A 23,915-nucleotide genomic window follows, 5' to 3' on the forward strand; every position below is an offset into this window, starting at 1 on the left:
GACGTTGTGGCACTTAGGGGCATGGTATCCCCACTTCGTTGTTGAGGTATCCTAAGCTTTTTTTTTAAATGTGATCCCGCTCTTCTCCCCCCGCCCCGCGCCCTGTGACGCACCAGAGACGCGTTGACGTAAACTGGTTTCCTGGACGACGCCCGTGATTGACTTGGAATGAGGAGAGGGGCGGGGCCTTAGCAGTGGCCGTGAGCCAGGTCTGGTAGGAACGTGGAGCAAGATATTTCCAGTCTCCAGCACCCACAGGTTGGACTGGGTAACTAACACAGACCTTGGAGCCAGATTTACTGGGTTGGAGCCCCAGCTCCACACAGTCGTTCTATGGCCTTAGGCAAGCCAAGTAACCACTTCATGCTTCAGCTTCCCCATCTGTAAAATGGGTATAATATGGGAATTACATGAGTTAATGTATGCAAAGCACTTAGAACAGTACCTGGCATAGAAGTTTGCTATTGTAATAAAGGCTACATGACATTATCTGGTGGCATATAGTCTTACGTATATCGAGGCTTCTCATTTTGAGAAGGAGACACAGTCTGAGTAATTATCAGAAGCAAAGCAGGTAGACATTTCAAAGTAAAGCTGTAAACATCTTTCCTTGGCCCAGAGAAGAGCTACAAAGAAAGTATACTGGACGTTGGAAATGTATTATTTTTCCTCTCTAATACGAAGCTAGATTAAAGCCCATTACAGATATAGTATATGTTTTTTTTTCTTTTTTTTTTTTGAGATGGAGTTTCGATCTTGTTGCCAAGGCTGGAGTGCAGTGGTGCAATCTCGGCTCACTGCAACCTCCACCTCCTGGGTTCAAGGGATTCTCCTGCCTCAGCCTCCAGAGTAGCTGGTATTACAGGCGTCTGCCACCACACCCGGCTAATTTTTGTTTTTTGTAGAGACGGGTTTCACCATGTTGGCCAGGCTGGTTTATGTTCTTTTTGTTCCTACTTTTGCCATAACAGATCCTGCCCTTATGTCTTGTTGCCTGTAAAACACTGTTGTTCAGCCCCAAGAAATCAATTACATAACAGTGAAGAGAGAAACCCATTGTTTAATTGCAGTCACGTTTATTTGCAGTTTCTATACACACTTTCTAGGTAATTAAACTTTTCTGATAACATTTTTTTGAGAGGGGTTCACAATGAAACTGTCACCGTTTTTACTAAAAATAAATACAAGACTTAAAGTGTTGCACAGCTCTAAAATATACAAAGGCTTGGATTGAATGTAAACGTTGAAAACATCTTACAAAAGAAACCATCTTTGCAACGATTTAAAAAGTCCGTATTTACAAATATTACAAAAATACAAAATGGATGCAAGTCCATAAACCATTGTCTTTTCGGCCAGCATGAACTGGTTCTAGTACCAAAATAGTTACACTGTAACCTTCTTTAGTTTTAAATCTTTGTTACCATCTAGTTCTCTACGTGCCACCACTGCAGCAAATGTACTCACTCACTGACCTTTGGCAAGAGCAAACAGCATGTTTTGTTTGCTACAACTAGTCCATGTCCTCTACTTAGCCAAAAACAAAACAAAAAAAATCAAAGTAGAATTTTTAAAAAAGGAAAAAAAATCCCCTACACAACATAGATATGTTGTATAAACATAAAAGAACAAAAAAATTGCATCAGTGCAAACAACAGAAGTTCAGATTGATGTTCTTCACAATACCTAATGTGTGTACCCTGCTTCAAGATGGCAGTGATGTTAAAGACAGCCCTAAATCTTGGTCTTGTTTGCTATATAATCAAGCCATGTAGAATATTCCAGATTATTCAGGAACTTCTTGCTTTTTCTTCTCAGTTTGTAACTCAGTACTCTTTTCCACAGTGAATTTTAAATCCATCTTTATTTGGGTTTTTTAAATCTATGAAATATAAAATAGAGAAACTCTGCTATAGATTTTTAGAGTAAGCAAAATAAGTAAAACTATAAGGGTTAGTTCTGTGATCATTACATATAGAAGTTATCTTATTGCCTCACAATTCAAGTCAATATGTATTTTAAAAAATATATGGTACCATTACTTAAATTAATGTCAATAATAAAAAGGTGACAATTTTATTAAAGCCAATTCATGTGTTTTCTATTCAAGATTTAGAATCACTTTTAAAGCCCACATACATACCTTTCTTCACACTTAAAAAACCCCTAACTACACAAAAGCCATACTGCAAACGAACTGCTTTTATGAAAATTACAAAAGATCCCCTATTGTGACTGGAAATGATGGTTTCTTATTGAATTTGTCTAAAAACTTTATTTTTAAAATTTTGCAAAGTGTACTTTTCAAATCATGAGACAGATTTATTCATGTTCCCATATGGTGTCAAACCATGCTGGTTTCTTAACTAATGGGTTCCAATGAGAAATGATGGTTCATTTTATTCAAACCCCAAAACATTTTCTTTTAAGAAAAAGTATAACACTTTGTAAATGTTCAAACCCTTTACCAGGTAGCTTATCTATCCCCAGTGTGTGTGTGCACACACACACACTCACACACACACATACACACTCTCACTCTCTCTCCCTCCTCTTATACCCCTCCACCCCCAGCACCCATTTTACATACAAGGATGACAAGAAATTTAATAACACAGTTTGGTAGTGAAAACAAATAGTAGAAGAAGCCAGACAATGTTCTTTTCTTTCCAAACAAACAAGCAACAGCAATCATATTCCCTATTCTTAATCTGTAGCAGTTTAGAAAGCATTTCTATTGAAAGACAGTATCTTCTTAGACCAGGCTTCCTCCTTCATTTTACATGAATTAATCCGAAACGCAAACCCCCTTCCACACCTCCTACTTTCCCAACTACCACTTGCATAAGCTTAAAGCCAGCAGCTTGTCAATTTCTTGGTAACCTTCGTATGTTCTATCATTCTAATCACATTCTAGTCTTTTATAAGTCAGATCCCTTCTTAATTCTCTCTGCATTCTACCTCTCTCATTCAAAACCTATTCTAAGTACATAGCTGCTTATATTTCTGACATAAGTTTCCAATTTATGTTAAAATCAGAGGTGTAAAAACCATTTGCAGATTTTAACATGTAACTACATTTTTTTTCAGTTTTAAGACAAGAATATTCAAGTAATTTCAAGCAATTCAGCTTGTTTCCCTGCCTTTATTTTATCAGAGCACCTGCCCTGACATTTCCTCTCCCACCCACCACCCTCCCCTCTTGCCATCAAGCAGACACTATAGTAAAACCAGACAAAAACTCAGTTGTATGTAGTATTGTGAACCAGAGCTGTTCCCCATTCCCAGTTTAACAATGAATATAAATAATGCATATACACATACCTATTTCCCAACTACATTGTTCACAGTGTCATTTCTGTTAATTTTTAGGTAGCATGAATCTCATCAGCACAGAGAGAAAGCTTCACTGAAAACTCATCACAGGTACTTACTGATTAATCAATAGCTCTGTGGCATGCTTAGGTTTTATTTTTGTTAGTTTAAGAAGCTGGAGCTAATTTCTAAACTGTTTAAGGAGTTTAATGATTATAGTCATTAGTTATGACTGTTTATGTCCCCAGTAGCCTAATATAAAACATAACCTAAAATTAACTACTGTTTTCCCTACTCATTCTCTTTAAAGCAATCCACTGAAAAAATTAAAATCTAAAGGACACTGTCAAATGCTGTTGTTCAGGGCTTTGTGTTGAGAATGATGACTTCTCTCATTGATTAAAAAAAACCAAAAGCATGCTTTTCATTCTGTCCAAATTATCAAACAAATCACAGCCATGAGTTGCTATTAGCTTGTTTGATGCTGCAATTTGTCACAAAAATGATTAGGTCTGAATTTATTATTTTAAATTAATCATATTTCAGTATATGACCTTGAGATTTCCTTTAGTTCACCAGTTTAAAATTCATATTTGAGGTTTACCACTCAGAAATCATATTGGTGGACATTTAAATATGGCATTTGATATGAAAATGGTATTCACAGAATACAGTTATTACATTTTATTTTTGTGTGTTTTATAAACAGTTGGTGTGCGGTAGATTATTGACCACATGTCTACTCATCATTGATAAATCTATTTACACATTTTTATCAAAAATATGGTATTTACATATGTGTAGTTATTTCTTCTAAATTTTGCTTTAGTTTGTTTTAATGTAAAAAAATACCAAACCTCCAGAGTAATTTCATCTTCTTAAAGAATAATGACAGTGAGGGCTTTATTTTCTGAATAGGCAGCTCTGGGAAAACGTTTTCTAGGTGTCATGAAAGACATTTTGTATCCTCTATTTTTCACAAGGAAGGAGATTGGGTAACTCAAACTACGCTAAAGAAAAACGAATCGCGCCATTGCACTCCAGCCTGGGTAACAGCTGGAGTGTTAGTAAGAGCGAAACTCCGTCTCAAAAAAAAAAAAAAGAAAAAAGAAAAACATGAAAGACAGTGTAGCTACGAAAAACATGGAAACTAATCAATAATGTCTAAACCACTTTGTTTACCCAGCACATACTGTACTTAGAAATTCATTCATTGCTTAGCAGTAATGCTACCCCATCAAGTTGAGACTTCTCCCAAGTTCTCTATTCCGTTCCTCCATCCTCATGTGAGTAAGGGTTTTGGCGTTTGCCAGTCAGCCTGGTACAGGCAGTCTATGTTGAGCTCTGGGAGGAGCGGTCATCATGTGGGCTCCCGTCAGAATTTTCTGTCTCTCCCTCGGAGATAGCCTGCATGGGCGTGTTGTATAGCCGGCAGCGGACACTGTAGCGGCTGCTGCTGGCTGCAGGAGGGGCCCGAGAACGTCCAACCCTTGCTGATGCTGAGGTGGCAAAGCTCTTCGAGGAAAAGCCTTCTGCATTAACTCGTGGGGAGCATGGAGAGAGTGGCGACAATGCCTCGGCCCCTTGTGACCCCTGATGGGCATCGTCAGTGCTCTGAGGGGACTCTGTTGTGAGCTCCCCAGGAGGTTTGGGCAGGATGGGACTCTTCAGGATCTCAGTGGCAGACATGCGGTAACTGGAATCTGAACGACTGCCTTTCTTGAGCAGTAACAGCTTAAACTCTTCATTGGATGTGTTGGACTTTTTGGCATTTCGGTATATGAGACCAGGAGACCTCTGGCTGTTTGGGGTTGTCACGTTGCTGCTGGGTGAAGTGATGGAACTGGTGCTGCTGCTGCTACTGCTGACGGGAACTCTAGATTTGCTTCGAACAGACATGTCCCCAGAATCTTTTCTTCCAAGTACTTTCCTCTTGGATCTTTTGAGAAAAGGAGAAAATGGGCAACATCTTAGTCCACATTTTTATGAAACTGAAGTATTCAGTCGCATTCACACATCTGTTTAAAGTGCATTTTGAGTGTGTCTTATATGATGGGATACTAAGCATTAGGGCTATAGAGATGAAAAGTAAGATGTTCCTTGTCCCTGTGGCACTCACAGTCTGAGAGAAATTCTCTGATAACCAGTGGACACAAATTAGGTCCTAGAGATGATCGTTTCAGATAATGGCTAATGTGGAGGCTAGAGGTTCTAGAGGATACTTTGTAAAAGTTTAAGAAACTATACTGCTAACAGCTGAGCGCAGTGGCTCATACCTGTAATCCCGGCACTTTGGGAGACTGAGACAGGCAGATCACTTGAGATCCGGAGTTCGAGACCAGCCTGGCCAACATGGCTCTACTAAAAATAAAAAAATTACCTGGGCATGGTGGTACATGGGTGGCTACTGGGTAGGCAGAGGCAAGAGAATAGCTTGGATCCGGGAGGCAGAGGTTCCAGTGAACCAAGATTGTGCCATTGGACTCCAGCAGCCTGGGCGATAGAGCAAGACTCCATCTCAAAAAAAAAAAAAAAAAAAAAAAAAACTATACTGCTAACTAAACTGATGTCTGAGGTTGGCTTCCAAATAATACCAGAGAAAGCAAGTGGATGGAGGTGTGGATGGAACAGCATTGGCCCTAGTTTGACAGTTGATAATCCTGGGTGATGGATATGTCAGCAGACATTAGACTATTCTACCTTTTTAAATCCCTCCATATAAAAACATAATTACATGATGTTTTAAGTCAATCCATCTTGGGCTGCAAATATCATTTCCCACAGCTTCCTAGGAGCATCAGAAGCATATTAAGCGGTAAGCCACTCTCTGTAGGGAATTGAAATCCTAGACCATCTCTGGAGCTCTTAAAGCTTTATATACTGTAAGCTCTCAAGAAAACAAAATAAATCCTGCTGTGATGTAAATAAACAAGTAAATAGATAAATAAGTAAACCCTGCACAAAATACAAGTCTAAGGTTACCAAACTCAATACATCTATTGAACCTTGATACCCATCATCATATTATTAATTTTTTTGGTAAATCTGCAGGCGTAAATTTGGTGGATCTTCAGTATAACTCAGTTCCTTGATAAGCATTGGCAGCATGCACCTTCATCAACTTGAAGATTCATACAGTAGAGAAAATGTGAGCTTCACAAGTGTAGACCTGCCTGATTTTGGTTCATAGAAACCTCTATGGTTGACATCTTGTATATGCCAGTTTCTAGCACTGTACTAAGTTAGGGCTTTCAAACTAACATTGGCTTTTAGCATCTACCATATTCTAGACACAAAAATGTTATCATCAGAATCAAATACGTGAGCTATAGGTATTCCCATGGGCAATAAGGGAATAGGTCCAGAGATTTTAACTTACTCAAGATTGTGTAGGAAGTGGCAGAGTTGGGATTCAAATCCAGATCTTTCTGACCCCACTATTTACGTCCTGTCCACTATTCCACATACTAGCATTTGGTTCTTTGGGAGTAACTTTTTAACTTACATAGCAGTTTAGTAATTTTTCCTGGGACTGAGGATAAAGTGTGGAGGCGAGGGAAATATAATCAGAGCTTAGACTAGGTATAGGGGTGAAGGAAAAGAAACTAATGATTCATCACTGTCTGAGTGGAGAAGTATGCCTGCAAAGGTATACACAGAAGATGATTCTGATTGACTCCTTTTAAAACACTTGTTGGGCAGCAGTACTCCTTCTTTATGAGAGAACCACATCAACAGAAATCAGAAATTCCTATAAAAAGTAGAATTCCAGGAGTAAAATATTGTAAGCTGCTTACGATGTATTTGTTTCAAAAATTATAACTTTATGAGGCAGAAAAGACAATCCCCAAGTTGTATCTCTTGGGAGTTCCATCTAGTTTCCCAAGGTCTAAGAAGACAGTCGTGTTTGTGAGAGGAGGAGGCATGGCACATCATGATTGGCTAGCTCAGTTGGATATAGGTTAGGTCTCCAAGGGCTAGTTCCTGTTCTGTTCTTTGGTCATCAGCTATAAGGAGTAGTTTTGCAAATATGGACTACAGATCACAAGGTCTCATGGGGGCAGTCAAAGAAGTGTGCATTTGCAGCATGGACACAAGACTCTCCTGGAAAAGCAACCTCGAGGACCTGTACTCATGGAATATGGGCATTAATTTTGGAGATGAAGGCCAGTACTATTATTATTATTATTATTTTTTGAGACAAAGTCTCGCTCTTGTCCTCCAGACTGGAGTGAAATGGCACAATTTCAGCTCACTGCAACCTCCGCCCCCCAGGCTCAAGCGATTCTCCTGCCTCAGCCGTCCGAGTAGCTGGGATTACAGGTGCTTGCCACCATGCCTGGCTCATTTTTGTATTTTTAGTAGAGACGGGGTTTCACCATGTTGGCCAGGCTGGTCTTGAATTCCTGACGTCAGGTGACCCACCCGCCTCAGCCTCCCAAAGTGCTGGGATTACAGGCATGAGGCACTATGCCCAGCTGAAGAATTTAAGTTCTAAGAAGAGAAAAAAAAAAGAGAGCAACTATTACTTGTTCTGAGCTATGAAATGGGCAGGTGCATGTATTGTCTTTTCTCAAACTTGAGACTCCGACTGTTCTGGTGAATCAACTTTGTGTGTGCGTGTGTGTGTGTGTGTGTGTGTTCTTTAAATTTTATTTTAAATTGACAAATAATTCTATATATTTATAGGGTACAATGTGGGTTTTTAATTTTTTATTTCAATGGGTTTTGGGGGAAGAGGTGGTATTTCATTTTATGAATAAGTTCTTTAGTGGTGATTTCTGAGATTTTGGTGGATCCATGGTGAATCAACTTCTGTTTGTCTCTGCTGATATATGACTACAGCTTTGATCATATTTTTTAGGTTTGAGAAATTATTTAAAAGTCAGAGATTACACTAGAGTTTGAGCTTTCACCCCAAGTCACTTAACAACAGATTGTTTTCACATAAAACCTTGGTCCAGAATGTCTTTTCCTGGGGAAAAATAAAGCCACTCTTACAAAAGTCTCTCAGTACAGGTCTATCAAGCTCTACGTAAAGATCCTATTTCCCAACTTGCATATCAGTCTACCAACTTGATTTGGAAAAATAATTCTTTGCTTGCTTTTGTTTTTACTGAATGTATTACAATTACAAAAGGCTTTCCCATATTTGCATTTGTGAGAAGCATTTGAAGGGGTAAAGCCTTTGTTGTACCTTTTGTTTAGGGGAACTTGGTAATGTTGTCTCACCTGTGAATGACTGCAAATAAATCCTCAGTTGTTCGAGGTTTGTTGGGAGACATGAACACACCCTCTGCTTCAGCTTGGGAGTCTTCACTAAGTGGTGAAATGATGGAGTCATCACTCGGTGATGAATCTTAAAATAAGAACAGAAGAATCTTTAAGAGGAAGTTATCCAGCACATGACTGTACTTCACCGACTCAGGGAACAAACAAACAGAAATTACCTTGCTGCCATTTTTTAAAATGAGAGAGATACCTGTCAAAGCTTACTCATCCAATAACAAAAGCTTTTATCTCAACTGTTTTAATAAGTGCAAAGAAATAGTGGCGGGAAACCAACACCCAGGGCTGTACCGTATTATTGGGAACATAAGAAAGAAAAATATCTAGGAAGTGCCATGAGACACATTTCCATTATGACAAAATTATCAGTGACTGACCTTTCCATGAAGCCTCATCCACATTTCCTTGGGTCTCCTCTGCTTTGCTGTTATCAGAGGCACTTTTGGCTGAAATACCTGAAGCAATATTTTCCTGCTCGGAACATTTTTCAGAGAATGAATTTACAGGTGATATCTCTGATTCATAGCTGATAGTACCAGGCACTTTGTTGTGGTGGCAGCTCATAACAAATTGATGTTTAAGTTGATTGCTTATATCTGTTGCTCTAGTTGGTGAGTTTGACTGAGATGTGATTACATCCACAGATTCAGGTTGTGCAGCTTCCTCCCGACCTGCAGAGGGTGCCTTTTGTACCTGTTCTAGGGTTTCATCTGGACGAGCTCCATATTGTATCATTTTACCATCCAAATCATTTAGGACAGCAGAGACCCTTTGAAATCCTTCTGTGGGAAAAGCACAGTTTTTGGCTGGTGTGTTTTCTGGAATAGACTCAGTCTCTGTATGCACTGGGTCTTTTGTGACAGTTGAATCTATAAGATTGCTACCAGCTGAGGTTACGGTTTCTGGATTGCAGCGATTCTTCGCATCAAAAGTAGGGTTTTTTTCTAAATGTAGTTTATCTGGTCCCATCTCAGCTGCAGAAGAGTCTAAAAAGGACAGTATGGTGTCTTCGGTAGAGTACTGACGAGATACTGATTTATTTGCTGTATGCAGCTTAACCTTACCTGGCGACAAGGCAGCCGTTGTAAGCGTGCGTTCCTCTAAATAAGGGAGATCTGTATTGTTGTCTTCTTTTTGCTTAACTTCTTCTGATTTGTTGATGGACCTAAGGTTAACAGATTTCAGGATCGTTGGTGTAATTGCAAGGGATGGTGGAGGATTCGACCTCAGTGTTTCTCCTACTGTGTTCTGCTTATTATGAGTAAAAACATGCAGTGGATGACGGTGGTGGAATGGTTTGTTCAAGACATTATGAAGAGCACTTAGGTCAAGATGGGTAGGAGGTATAATTGGAAGTTCAAGGTCTTTACTCAGTGATATAGTTCCATCTTTTAAAGAGGGTTGCTGTAGTGAGGATTTTCTTTCTGGGACTTTAGGTTTTCTTTTGCTACCACCGGGAGACAACGGACCTGAAAAGAAAGCTGTAGGGAAAGAGGATGTCGGCGTTTCAGACTGGCTTGAGTAGCCACTTGATGGAGATGCCAAGCCAGCCAGCTTTTCTGGTGAAGCCAATTTAAACTCATTGTCAACAGAAGGAAGAGATGGGGTGGTGGCTCTTGATTCTGATTGCGATGTTTGGGATTCAGAGCTCTCTGGAGATTTGATGCATTCAATGACTGTGGTACCCGTAGCAGTGCTTGAATTAGATAGAGATCTATAAGGATCATTTGTTTTCAAGTCATTTAGGAGCCAGAGGTCTGCATAGTGAGTGGATTCGGCACCTTCATCTTTGAATGGTGGAATATTCGAAGTGTCTAACTGAGATTCCTTAATGCCATGTTCACTCTGGTTTATCCAAGAAGGTTCCTGCTTGGTGGGAATATTGGCGTTTTCCATTCGAGAAGGTGTGTTGGCAAAATCAAGAGGCAGCTTCATTTCCCTGGAACTGAGGGGCAGGTGCTGACCACTGCTTATCTTTGGTTCTTTCTTCTCAGAAACATCTGCATTTCCATCAGACTTCCTCAATGATGAGCTACGTTTAGGTGGCGTCGGCTTTGCCTTTGGTTTCCTGAAAGAGATGCTTGGTCTTCCCTGCCTCTTGTGGTCTAAGTAGTCCTGCCAGGCACAGTCTGGAAGACCAGGGGGAGCCCCTATACCCTGGCCATTCTCTGGGCCCAGGGTTGCATAGTGACAGACATAGCTCTTATTACCTTTAAGACCACAGTCAAAGTGCATGGAGGTATAGTATCCTTCCGTGTCTACTGAAAAGTGAGAGCTAGTGTCCGCTTTGTCTGATGGAGACTTTTCCAGAAAGCTGTCATAAGTGGCCATGCTTGTGAAGCTTGGGCAGCCCAGGCTGTCTGCCTTGGGACGCTCAGGACTAAAATCCTGGTGGCAGGAGGCATCATGGTGGTGGTGTAGGTAATTCCACTCACTGTCACTTGTGTTGCTGTTGTTGGGATCATCCAGCAGGTCTGCAACAGTGGAGGTAAAGGAGTTTGCCCGGTGGCCTCTCACTTTATCCAAGTGGTCATTGTATTGCTCTGTCACAAAGACACTGGCATCCTCATTGGCATGAGGGGCTGTGTTTAGTGACAACTCCGAGTCACAGTGTGAAGAGCCAGTAAGTGGTGGAGAAGCTGCAGGAGGGATGGTTTCTGAGGTCTGGGAGGGGCATGTGGAGCTGCTCCCACTCCAGTTGCCACTGGATGACTGGTGGTCATCTTTCTGGTCCATGTGGCTGCTAAGGAGGACGCCAGCTGTGGAGATGCAATGGACGGGGCTCCCAAACGTGTCTGAGTTGGAGGAGATGTCACAGCTGCCAGAGTCAGCAGCCATTCGGGACAGTCGTGACCTTCCCCTCTCACTTAATTTGTTCTGAGGGCTGTGAAGATGTTGAGAGCAGGCCAGGCCCAAAGTAGGCTGGTGGTCCTGGGCACTCGGGCTGCTTGGAGCCTCACTGCAATCATTAGGGGCTCTTTCATGGTCACCCACAAAAGACTCTCCCTCTTCATATGCTGAGGGTTTGGCACCAACTTTGGGCTCAGCATCCCCACCTCTATTACCTTCCCGGGGAAGGCTCCGAGATCTTGTGCGGCTGCTCACTGCAGGAGTAAACATGGTATCACCTTTGTCTGCTAGGGCAGAAATGTTGCCAGCAGAATGAGAAAGGGAAGCTGCAATGCTTTGACCCCTTTGAGCTCTGATTCTCCTTCTGGAAGGGGCAGCAATCAGAATATCCTCGGTTTGGCACTCAGAGTCCCTGGTTCCGGATCTCCTATTGACAGTGTTGGAGGGGTCTGGGTTTGTGTGCACAATCACATTCCTTTCCCTGGCCACAGGTGATTCATCAGAATCTAGGGCACATGGAAAGCACAGTGAGATATTTTATATATCAGCAGACTAACAGACATTCTGAGCTATGTCTGCAGATCTGTGTACTGGTAGGTTAGAGCTATTTGTTTTTATTTTTTTATTTTATTTTATTTATTTATTTTTATTTTTCGAGACAGAGTCTCCATCTGTTGCCAGGCGCCAGGCTGGAGTGCAGTGGCGCAATCTCGGCTCACTGCAACCTCCGCCTCCCGGGTTCAAGCAATTCTCCTGCCTCAGCCTCCTGAGTAGCTGGGACTACAGGCGCACACCACCATGCCCAGCTAATTTTTGTATTTTTAGTAGAGATGGGGTTTCACCATGTTGGCCAGGATGGTCTCGATCTCTTGACTTCGTGATCCACCCGCCTTGGCCTCCCAAAGTGCTGGGATTACAGGCGTGAGCCACCACGCCCGGCCTATTTGTTTTCAAACAGAAAAAAAAATCAATGTATATAATTAGGAGAAGGTTAAAATGCTTTAGGGTGTATATACATGTCCCCTTCATATATGCTTATATATACCAAGAATAGATATGCTTTTATGTCTTTTGTGAATTATCCCTCTCTTCATTATCACATTAATTTGCCACAATAAGTGACTACTTTTTAAAACTAAAGTACATTTTATCTTTTTGGTCACTACTCTTTATTTTTATTTTGTAATATAAACATGATGAAATAAAAATCATAGATCTCATTATTAGAAATAAAAATCTTATTTACAAGAGATGCTACTCTAACAATTTTTCTAAAAACCATAGGCAGAGATATTCTAAACACACTGAACAGAAAAATTGTCACCAAAGGTATCATATTATCATATTCAGTATTTCATTGCATATGCCTGAAATTTACCTTTTAAAATAGTTAATGACATGAAAGCATATCTCTCTTAAATTAAGTTACAATTTTCCAAAAAGAAAGCTTTCATTGACTTCTGCTACTTTTTATTCACAATTTCTACCTTAATAAAACTTTCAAAAATCATCTAAGTATTACATTTCAGCCATAAGACCTGAATGTAAATGCCTAAATCTATAAGGTCAAATCTTCACAGTCAAGAACAGAGAGTTAGAAAGTAATACCACCTGGCTTGCTGAATACAAAACAAATACACACCATTTTAAAAACTCTACAAGTTAAAATGTTTAATCGTTTTTCTATTTCATCTATTTCTTCTATTTCATCTCCCTACCATCTGTACTAGGCAGAGGAGTGTTAGCCATTAACATTTTTTGATACCACACCTATTTCTTGTTGAACTCTTCTGGGGATACCCGAGATGGTTTTCCTCCTCCTCAATTTTCGTCTCCGCTGTAGTACTGATTGTGAATGAACCAGAGAGCAGCGTATACTAGCCTCTCTGTCAAAGCCAACTCCTGCAAACCACAAATAGGTCTCATTAGCCTTTAGAAATGGCAAACAAATTTTCATTTGCTTGGAACACAGTGGTATTTATTGACAGGAAGTAAGGAGAGAGTTTGGGATAAGCCTGTGAACGAATATAAGGGAACTGTTATTCAGCTCTTATTTAAATTATGCTGCAATATATTAAGCTTTACTTCTAAATGCAGCTCTCCACAACAGCTTGTACTGCCAACAAAAACAAGCTAAGAAGAAAAATCAAAAGAAAGAGAAGAGAAAAAGACATAAAAAAAAATCCCTCTCACACAGAAATGACTCCTTAAGGATTTATAACCTTTAGTTACTACTATTTACTGGTCTATTTCTTGGCTCTCTGAACTTGATAGCTTTGCATAGTAAATCAGCAGCCAATATGCTAACCTGAATTAGTTCAGCTAACATATCCTGACCCAATTATTCATTAAAAGCCTTCTTTGTGAGGTTTTGTTCCCTCCATCTCTTATGGCCCAAACCTTCTCACAATCCCCTTGTACACGCGCACGCGTGCGCGCGCGCGCGCGCACACACACACACACACACACACACACACCCTTCTTTGCTGTGAGGAAACTCAACTGTCTAAGGATTTGTTTTTTTTAAATCATCACCGAACTCTTGTCTACTTTCTTCTGTTTACTAAACTGGATGCTTTCTGGTATAGCACGAGGTGTCTTTTCAATATAAAATAAACATGCAAGGCAGTCCCCAGTTCTGCACTTAAATGGATCCACTTTCTATACCAACTGGAAAGCTGGAATTCCCAGTCTTTATGCCATATGTTTGTTTTTGTAAACACAGAGGGCAAACCATGATGTTTGTTAGTTTCTCTCTCCATAATCACATTATCAACATTACATGCAGCCAGTCCCATCAAAACTAGAATGGTGAGAGGGGAGGTGAAGAACTCAAACTCTTGTCTGAAACAGGCATGCACCATGGATTTTTCAGAGTGAGCTTTGCCTAAGAAAGCCACAATGCCATGCTTTGGAATTTGGTCACCTCATCATTTATCCTGATTGTTAAGCATGGGGCTGGGTGGTACGTCAAATCTTGGTTCAGCTCTATAATGAAAGAGTTGAGTTCTGTTTAACATCACAGTGCCAACAGTTTCTAGAACTCACTTTGAAAAATCTGTATGAGATATCATATGATGAATAATTACGATATTATTGGAGAATTCTTACTAATGAAATTTTTCTTAGTTCCAATCCAAAATTAAAATCCTTCATTCTAATCTTAGTAATTATAGAATGCATGATATATAGACACAGACATTTTGTGTTATGTGGACATCATTAACAGTGTTCTCATTAAAGCTCTTGAAATCAACATCTGATCTAAATTTTAATCAGAGAGTTCCTGAAATGAAGCAGAAGGAAAAAGTGTCCCTTTCCCTCAATCTTAAAATAATGGCCCATAATCATAGCACTAAATTTGAAAACGAGATTTTACTTACAGTGCCATGAAAAAAGCACGTGCTGCTAATAATCAGAGGTTTCCAGAACTGAAAATTAGCTTAAGAGGGTGCCAAAATGATCCATTTTGGCAGCTGAACTCCCCTAATGCATCCCATTTAGATTGTGTAGATCAGACAGGGGCACATCTTTAGAATAATTTATCTTACAAGTTGAATAGGTCATCAGGAAAATGAACTCCCAACTCACCACAGGCCCATGAACTAGGACTCCTTTTTCTCAGGAAAAAAAAATATCTGTCCCAGATATCTGGTCCATTTGCTTCCCCACTTTATGTGAGAGAAATCTGAGTGGGGTTAATAATTGTTTATGCAACATGCATCTCGAATGACATGCAATCTTTAGTCACATGGTACCAAGATGAAAATCAGTCAAAACATGGCTGTTTTGAAATTTTCAATATACAAATGAGTTAAAATGTAGCTATTATTAGAGATGTAAGAAAGCCCAATACATAGACCATTTAATTTATGTCTTTGAAAGTTAGAATATTTTATAACATTATTTTACTTACAACTAAGATTATTAGATCCAATTCTGGAATTTACAACTGCTGCCAATAAATGTTTCAGAAAGGTCTAGCTATGCCTCCATTCTACCTAGACTAATATTCACACTCTCAGTACACAGAAGGAAGAAAAAAGAGAGTGAAAAGAAGACAACCTTCCTGGTTTTAAAATAGAATTCAGCCTTCATCTATGTATCCATATATTTTTAGGTCAAAAATCCCCCAAATCAATACAGAAGTTGTAACAGTCTTTTTAAAGAGCCTACCTTCATCCAAGGAAGCATGAAAACAGATTTTCTAGTTGGCCTGCAGGACCATTACTTTCAGTTTGAGAAGCCTGGGTTTGCTGTTTTCTTTCTTGCAGTGCCACACATCATTATCATATGATTAATCACTGCTGCTTTCTCCGTTATTTCAGTCAGCTATGGCCAAAGAGCTATTTGGTGATTTTTTTTCAAAAAGAAACTGTCCATGATTTACATAACAAGTGGCTCAGTGGAAAACATGTAAATTGATGTTCAAAACCCGACAAAAGCGTATTGAACATCTTCTGGGTTGTATTTTGATGAAAAAGGCATTACTTGTTTACGAATGGTATTCTTAGCAGCACAGATTTTGAACATATTTAATACACAGAATATTCTGACCCGACTGCCCCTAAGAAAAAAACCAGAACGATACCAGTGACATTGATGGGAATAATGCAAGAAGAAATCACTTGGGCATCTTGTTTCATCTTCTCCTCTGGCGTTGGGAGAGGTAGTGCTTTGCTCCAGTTGGTCTGCTTGTCCAGTGTGGAAGGGATATTGTGTATTGGGTTTTTCGGCCTCTGCCCTAACATGACATCTGTATCTTCATCCTCTGGGGGATGGGACTGCAAACAAAGTACAGTCAGGTTCAGTCATCAAAGTTTATACATAAGCACACATATAAGAAATTTCTTAGTTTAGAGAAGAAAAAATGAGATCAGAAATAAGCCTTTAGGACAAAGGAAGAATTCCTAGAAATAGTAAGCCAATGAATTCAAAGTATTATTTCAATAGTCAAGCAACACAGAAGGAAAGAAATGGGCTAAATAAACATGCTTCTCAGGTTAAATGGAATTAACAGGAGAGACAAGGTAGCCAGAAATCCCCAAACTTTACACCAAAGAAAACTGAGTCTCTACTCCAATGAAAGACAGATCCACTTTCAAGCTATCTCACCATACATTTGTAGCAACAGTTTTGAGATCTCTAGATGACTAGGATCAAAGGAAGAAGATGAGTTAGATGCCTATGAAAAGGTTCAGAAAACCTGGAGTCAGGAGACATTCCAGAACACATCACCTGAAGGATAAGCCAACCTAATCTGAGAAGCTGCATTAAAACATGAGGAGTTAATTTCACTGCAGGACTATGGCATTTTTGAATAACATTTTAGAAATTCAGTTTCATGAACACTGTATGCACGTAGAAAAGCAAAAAAGAATTTCCCCCCCACCAAGGATAGTGGAAAATACACATGCTGTTAGTTCCACTAATGCGGGGGAGGGGGGGCGGCGATTCCAGTGGGTTTCTTTTTCAAATTAGGAAAGGTAAAACAGTCCGAGTTTATTTTCTTTCATTTTTGTGGTGTGAGACTTTTCCTCCAGCTGTGTAGTTAGGGGCTTTGATTTCTACATGACATTGGAAAATTATCCATCCAAACCTTTGATAAATATCAATATTGTTTAACTTTTATTTCAGGGTTGGGCTCCTAGCCCAGATTATTTAAAAGGCTCTATCCCAGTTTTGATTTTGGGGTTGGGTTTCTAAATTAGATGAGTAAAAGAATCAGTTTTCACCACCCAACCTAGTTTGATTTATTTTTTACACAATTTGGAGGAAGGTGCGTATCTGTATAAAATAAATATCCGTTGCTCTTATCCCTAAAATTAGCATCATATTCTGCCATAAAATTCTGCCCTAAATTAGGATCATTATAATATTCTACCCTAAAATTAGGATCATTAAAAAAATTTTTTTTCACACCTTTGCATTTGGAAACATCATGCCCTGCTGACTCAGAGGATTTCACCTATTGTCTGACGAACTGTTCTCAAGTCCCCTTAAAGAGCTGATTCCAGAGCCATTTGTCTAAACTCACCCCTGGCATTTACTTACCTTGTCAGAGGTTTCTGCAATTCCCCCTAACACACCCAACAGGATATGACTCCCCCCTTGGGAAAAATGTGTTCGCCATGAACGTTTTAGTAAAATATTGCAACCTTCTTTCTCTCTTCAGCTTTTGTGCAGATTCCCAGCGAAGCGAATAGCTCAAATAAAGTTCGAGAACAAAAGACTTTGTTTCCTAGGTAACTTCCAAAAAGAAAAAAAGTTTGGTGCATGCAGAGAGAGAGAGAGAGAGAGAGAGAAACTGATTGAGAGAGAAAGAGGGAGACACTGAGAGAGAATGAGCACTAGAGAGAAACCCCCACCACCAGAGGTTTCATTTTGTAGGCGATTCCTTCCTTGAATAACAATGGACTGCAAAGTGATGAAAGGATAGTGACTTGACTACAGGCTCTGACCAGCAGCCAAAAGCACTTTTTATTTAATGGTGACAGGGATGATCAGCTGGCAGCGAATCCTTTTGTCTTGTTCTCCTTTTTTCATTTGAGAAGCTGAACATTTATAGTTCTGATAAATTAAATATAGGACAAGTTGGAATTTCTTTCCTCTGCTGGACTACGAAGTCCAAGAGTGGTGTTAGGTGATGCAGTTTGCAGAGTTGGGGGCAGTGAATGGAGAAAAAAAGCAAATGGCATGGCTGTCTAAGTTATATTCTACTTAATTCAAGTCAGGAAAATACTACTTTTAAAATTAATTTTAAAGAAAAACCATTAGTTAGAAACAAGGAAGTTTTCCATAAAGTTCAAAGAGGAAAGAAAGGAAGAGTGTCTGGCCAGAATGGGATAGGGCCATGAAGGAATGTTCTCAGAACCAATACCTTTCTACTCCATGGGGTCATGTGGCAACACTCAGTGGGGGAGGGCGAACGGGTGCTGTTAAACTATGAACATGAAATGCAAAAAAAGAAAAAATTAAAAACGTGCACACAACACACAGTGTATACTGGTTAGGCCAAATCTATGATACTAATGGAAGAATATACTGTGATTCCTTCCTTCCTTCCCTCCCTCCCTTCCTTCCTTCTTTCCTTCCTTCCTTCCCTCCCTCCTTCCTTCCTTTCCTCCCTCCCTCCTTTCCTTCCTTCCTTTCTCTCCTTCCTTCCTGTATTTCCTTCCTTCCCTCTTTCCTCCCTCCCTCCCTTCCTTCCTTCCTCTCCTTCCTTTCTTCCTTCTTCTCCTTCCTTCCCTCCTCTCCTTCCTTTTCTCTCCTCCCTCCCTCCCTTCCTTTCTCCCTTCCCTCCATCCTCCTTTCTTCTTTCCTTCCCTCCTTCCTTCCTCCTTTCCTACTTCCCTTCCTCCCTTCCCTCCCTCCTTCCTTCTTCATTCATTCCTTCCTTTCCTTCTTCCTTCCTTTCCTTCCTTCTTCCTTCCCTTTCTTCTTCCTTCCTCACTACTTCCTTTCTTTTTTCTCCCTCCCTCCCTTCCTCCCTTCCTTCCTTCCCTCTTACTTTCCTTCCTTTCTTTCTTCCTTGCTTCTTCCTTCCTTCCTTCCTTCTTCCCTTCTTCTTCCTTCCTTCTTACTTCCCTCCTTCCCTTCTCCCTCCCTCCCTCCCTTCCTTCCTCCCTCCCTCCTTTCTTTCTTCTTTCCTTCCCTCTCTTCCTTCCTTCACCCCTCCCTCCTTCCTTCCCTTCCTTCCTCCCACTCTTCCTTCCTTTCTTCCTTCCCCCCTCCCTCCCTCCTTCCCTTCCTTCTTATTTTTTCAGAGGTAGCATAAATGGTGATAAGAGCACAGACTCTGGAGTTAGACTGTCTGAATTCAAATCCTGGCTCAACCACTTATTTTCTTTGGCCAGGGGCAATTCCTCAACCTCTTTAAGGTTAGTTTCCTCATCTGTAGTAAGGCAGATAAATAATAGCATTTTCCCTCCAGGGCTGTTTTGAGGATTAAATGAGTAAAGTATATGTAATATACTTAGAAGAATTCTGGCACTTAATAAGTTCTATACATTAGTGCCAGCTACTACTACAACTATTATTATTATTAACGTACTTACCTTGTAGCTGTGAAATAGCTGTGAAAATGTCTTTGCAAACTGTAACTTTGTTATCTTTTAGATTTCAACCCCACTTGCTAATTTGGAAACGACTGAATTATTTGCTTTCATTCAAGTGATTTTATTTTCCTATGAACTACTTGGAAGAAAATTATCTACATATAATTTCCTTCTCCAGACTTGCTTAAAATTTGCTTCTTTCTCCTATTCATAGACCACATTTGGAGACAAGGCTGGTTTCATGACTGTGTGATCTGTGCAGCAGTCCCACAGGGCCCTGCACTCAGAAGGCCCCCATACTTGGTTTTAGGCTGTGCTATCATTGTCTTGAAATTCTTGAGTGAAAGATTCTTCATTTGCATTTTGCACTGGATCCCACAAATTATATAGCCAGTCCTATTTGGAGAATTATCTGGTAACCAGAATCCCCTCTTTAGGATCTACTGAGAAGGTCATGAAACTTTTTAAACTCTAAGCCATATCAGCTTTAGATTCTGCTGGGCCTCTATTATAGCACTTATCCTACAGCATGGCTTTAATGGAACAGGAATTGGCCCTGGATGTGTCTTTTTCATTTGTTAGATTGTGAATTCCTGGAGGTCAGGGGCCACATTTGATTTTCCTTTCAGTCTTCCATGATGCCAGCAATGTACCACCCTCACTGTAGGAGCTCATCAAAATATTTGTACACCTGAATGATATTGGCTCTGTGTGTTTTAGCAGTGATGGGAACCCCAAAGAAAGTGAGGGGCAGCCAGGCACAGTGGCCCATGCCTGTAATCCCAGCCCTTTGGGAACCTGAGGCAGGCAGATCCCTTGAGGTCAGGAGTTCAAGACCAGCTTGGCCAACATGGTGAAACCTTGTCTCTACTAAAAGTAGAAAATCAGCTGGGCATGGTGGCACATGCCTGTAATCCCAGCTACTCAGGAGGCTGAGACAGGAGAATTGCTTGAACCTGGGAGGTGGAGCTTGCAGTGAGCCAAGACTGCACCACTGCACTCCAGCCTGGCTGACAGAGCAAAGTGGGGGCATGCTCAAGATCTCAGGAGGAAGCAAATTCCACAAAATCCAAGGGATTTACCATCTTCATGCAAACAGGTGAAAACAAGTAGAGGAAACTTCCAGTGCCTAGTTATTCTTAAGCCCATGGCAGACATGTGTTTTGTGGGGAACACTTAGTGTCTAATTCTATTCTATTTTTCTAAGTTTTAACTGAAAGAGTTGCTCATTAACGTTTAAGCAGAGCAAATGTCTTCTCCCCAGGCCCAGTTAACTTTGATCTAGATCTTATTTAAGACCAATGATTTTGTAGGGTCTATGGCTCCCTTGCTGAAAGTGACCATTTTGACAGATGTGGTATATGTGGTTCAAGTTCAGACATTAACCTGGTTCTCTCCTAAAACTCAGCCACAGGCAATGATGTGGAAGTGTCGAGTAAGAAACCAGGGTGTGTAAATGAGAGAGAAAACTCATGTAAGAAAAAAAAAAAAAGGAGGCTGATAGCAAAGCCTATATGGAAAAGGAAGCTATTTCAAAGAAACCAAAAGCTTTGGTGTCTCATGAAAGTATTTTCAAAAAATTACATAGTCAGAAACTGCAGGCCAGCAAACATATTAATGATATTAATGTTAATATATAAATGATGGTAGTTTGTCTCAAGTCTCCTAAGTCAGCTCTCCTGTTGAATACTTTTTTCCAGGAGTGAGGGGTGAGGAGTGGACTTCATTTTTCATCTGTTTGAGAAACCCCATTAAATAAGCATGAGGTCACACCCGACAATGACTAAGGATGGCAAGTTCAGAGAAAGCACAGACTTTTCAGTTGTGGTCATTGTGATGGAGAGTTAAGGTCTCCTTGGGAATCCATAGCAGATTCCTCCTCAGCTAATTGGTCTCTCCACTATTTTGATAGTAGCTCCAACCTTCAGCTTGTAAGGGCTGGAACTAGGTACTCTGGAGGTAGAGTGTGGAAGGATTGTGTTCTTTGGTTCCTCTACTTAAACACAAACACTACAGTCCCTGCAGATGGTCTGCAGATTTAGAGGATTTAGGTTTATAATATTAAAATGAGCTATAAGTATATAAATATACAGTTATATTTCTGCCATGAATTAGTAATTGCCTTAGTGTAGTATTTTAAAGGGTCCTCCACAGAGAAGGGAACAATACACACTGGGTTCTACTGGAGGGTGCGGGTCGGAAAAGGGAGAAGATCAGGAAACTTAACTAATGGGTACTAGGCTTCATACCTGGGTGATGAAATAATCTGTACAACAAACCCCCATGACAAACTGCACATGTACCCCTGAACTTAAAATAAAAGTTAAATAAAATTTAAAAAGAACTAAATGTAGAACTACCATTTGATCTAGCAATCCCACTACTGGGAATCTACCCAAAGGAAACGAAGTCATATATGAAAAAGACACTTGCACATGCATGTTTATAGCAGCATAATTTGCAATTGCAAAAATATGGAACCAACCGAAATGCTCATCAACCAACGAGTGGATAAAGAAAATATGGTATATCATGGAATACTACTTAGTCATTAAATGGAATTAAATAATGTCCTTTACAGCAACTTGGATGGAACTGGAGGCCATTATTCTAAGTGAAGTAACTCAGGAATGGAATACCAAACACCATATGTTCTAACTTATAAATGGGAGCTAAGCTATGAAGACACAAAGACATATAAAGTGATATAATGGACTTTGGGGACTTGGGCCAGGGGACTTTGGGAGCAGGGTGAGGGATAAAAGACTATATATTGGGTAACAGTGTGTGCTGCTCAGGTGAATGGGTGCACTAAAATTACAAAATTCACCACTAAAGAACTCACTCATGTAATTTAAAAAAACCACCTGTACCTAAAAACTACTGAAACATTTTTTAAAAAACTTAAAAATAAAATAAAGCATCCTCTTTCCTGGGTGTTTAGTCAAAAGAAGATTGTTCTGAATATGTCTGATTATATTTTTATATGATGAATGCAATAATCAGTTCATAGTATATATTTTTTCTAAATTAACTAAGAAATACAACTGCAAGAGAACTGCCACCTCAGGGCATCTCTGCATGGCTCAGCCTGCCACGCCTTTATGGGTGCTGATGGATAAGGTTAGGGAAAGCTGGATGCTGATCAAACTTATATGAACTAAATTATTCTTCTACAACTATTTAAATGAATTCTGTTGCTTATTCAGAGAAAGACTAACCATTTCTTGTTCATAATGTATTTTACTGCCTCAACAGCACTCAATAAATGTGTGTTGTACAGCTAACATGCTCACGTGCCTGGCATAAGTAAACAAAAATCCTCTTCTAGAGAAATAACATCAAATTATTTCCACCCACATATAATTTTTCAGTACAACATCCAGTGCAAGGTCAAAGACAGCAAAGCACAGGAGGAGATAAGACAGCATGAGCAGGAAGCATTCAAAACAACAGATAATGGAAGCAGATCCACAGGGGACTCCTGATTGTGGAATCATCACTCAGTACAAGAGTGGCAGTGAACAACCTTGGTTTCCCCAGAACAAGTGTGGTAGGAGGAGTGTTAGGCATTCATTCATTCATTTATTCATTCATTCATTCAATATCATTTATTTGATGTGGGCCAAAATTGACCCCAGTGGAAACAAATTGTCAGGTTAAAAATGATTTCTCCCTCATGGGTATATGCACATTCAGTGTACAAGTCTTTCAACTTCTCTGTACCTTTGAGATTTTTCATAATAAGCTGTTGAAGAAAAATGCAAAAAAAAAAAAAAAGAGAGAGAGAGTAATTTCCTCTTCCTTTTCCAGACTCCTATTCTGGCTCTTTTGCTACTGATTTTGAGAAGCTTCAGACTCCAACTTGCAGCATTTTAGAATCAGCAACTATCAGCCATGCCCGTCTTGTCCCTGACAAAAGATGATTCTTTGGATGCCTTCACTCCATCTCTGTCCCTGCTGGTCTCATCAGTAATATCCTCAAATCCTTTCTGTAGCTTCCCATGAGTTGCTTCAACAAAAGCCAGAATTACACTTATGACCAGTGTTCAGAATGAGAAATAACAAACATTATGCTCAAAAAGAAGCCAAAGAAATGTCTTTGGTATATAATGAAAGATTTTTCAAACCCCAGTCTTTCTTGTGGTATGTGTGTGAGAAAAGTTTATTTCTCCCCTATTGTGGCTATGAACAAGCACTTCCCTAAAGGTTTCAAGATGATCCCCAATCTTTCTCTTACTACCAAAAGAAAAAGTAATCCTTCCACTCCATATTTTACTTTCTTTTGGGTTTTATTTTATATGCTGATGAGGGCTTATTTTCCTTCGAAACTTTCCAAAAGACATCTGTTAAAATGTTGTGGGTATTCCAGCAGGAAATGTTTTGAAAAATTGGCTTTGGTTT

At 39.9% G+C, this 23,915-nt stretch overlaps 1 protein-coding gene across 3 annotated transcripts in view; it reads right to left on the reverse strand.

The window, feature by feature from the left end:
- Positions 1-1,056: 1,056 nt before the first annotated feature.
- NHS (NHS actin remodeling regulator) overlaps positions 1,057-23,915 on the reverse strand; it is a 354,034-nt gene continuing 331,175 nt past the window's right edge. The window contains exons 4-9 of one of the 3 annotated variants that reach the window (XM_064364490.1): positions 18,335-18,397; positions 16,046-16,238; positions 13,225-13,356; positions 8,982-11,960; positions 8,548-8,674; positions 1,057-5,254 (exon numbers count right to left, since the gene is read on the reverse strand). In XM_064364490.1, the coding sequence (XP_064220560.1) occupies positions 4,648-5,254; positions 8,548-8,674; positions 8,982-11,960; positions 13,225-13,356; positions 16,046-16,238; positions 18,335-18,397 (4,101 nt within the window). In that variant the 3' untranslated portion in view covers positions 1,057-4,647. Of the gene's footprint in view, positions 5,255-8,547; positions 8,675-8,981; positions 11,961-13,224; positions 13,357-16,045; positions 16,239-17,508; positions 18,542-23,915 lie in introns of those variants that run through there. The other 2 variants (XM_012434317.2, XM_064364491.1) reach the window with 2 other exon arrangements.

The sequence above is a fragment of the Aotus nancymaae genome, unplaced genomic scaffold (assembly GCF_030222135.1).
Source record: "Aotus nancymaae isolate 86718 unplaced genomic scaffold, 86718_ANA_hifiasm-v0.15.2.pri h1tg000058l, whole genome shotgun sequence".
Lineage (NCBI taxonomy): Eukaryota > Metazoa > Chordata > Mammalia > Primates > Aotidae > Aotus > Aotus nancymaae.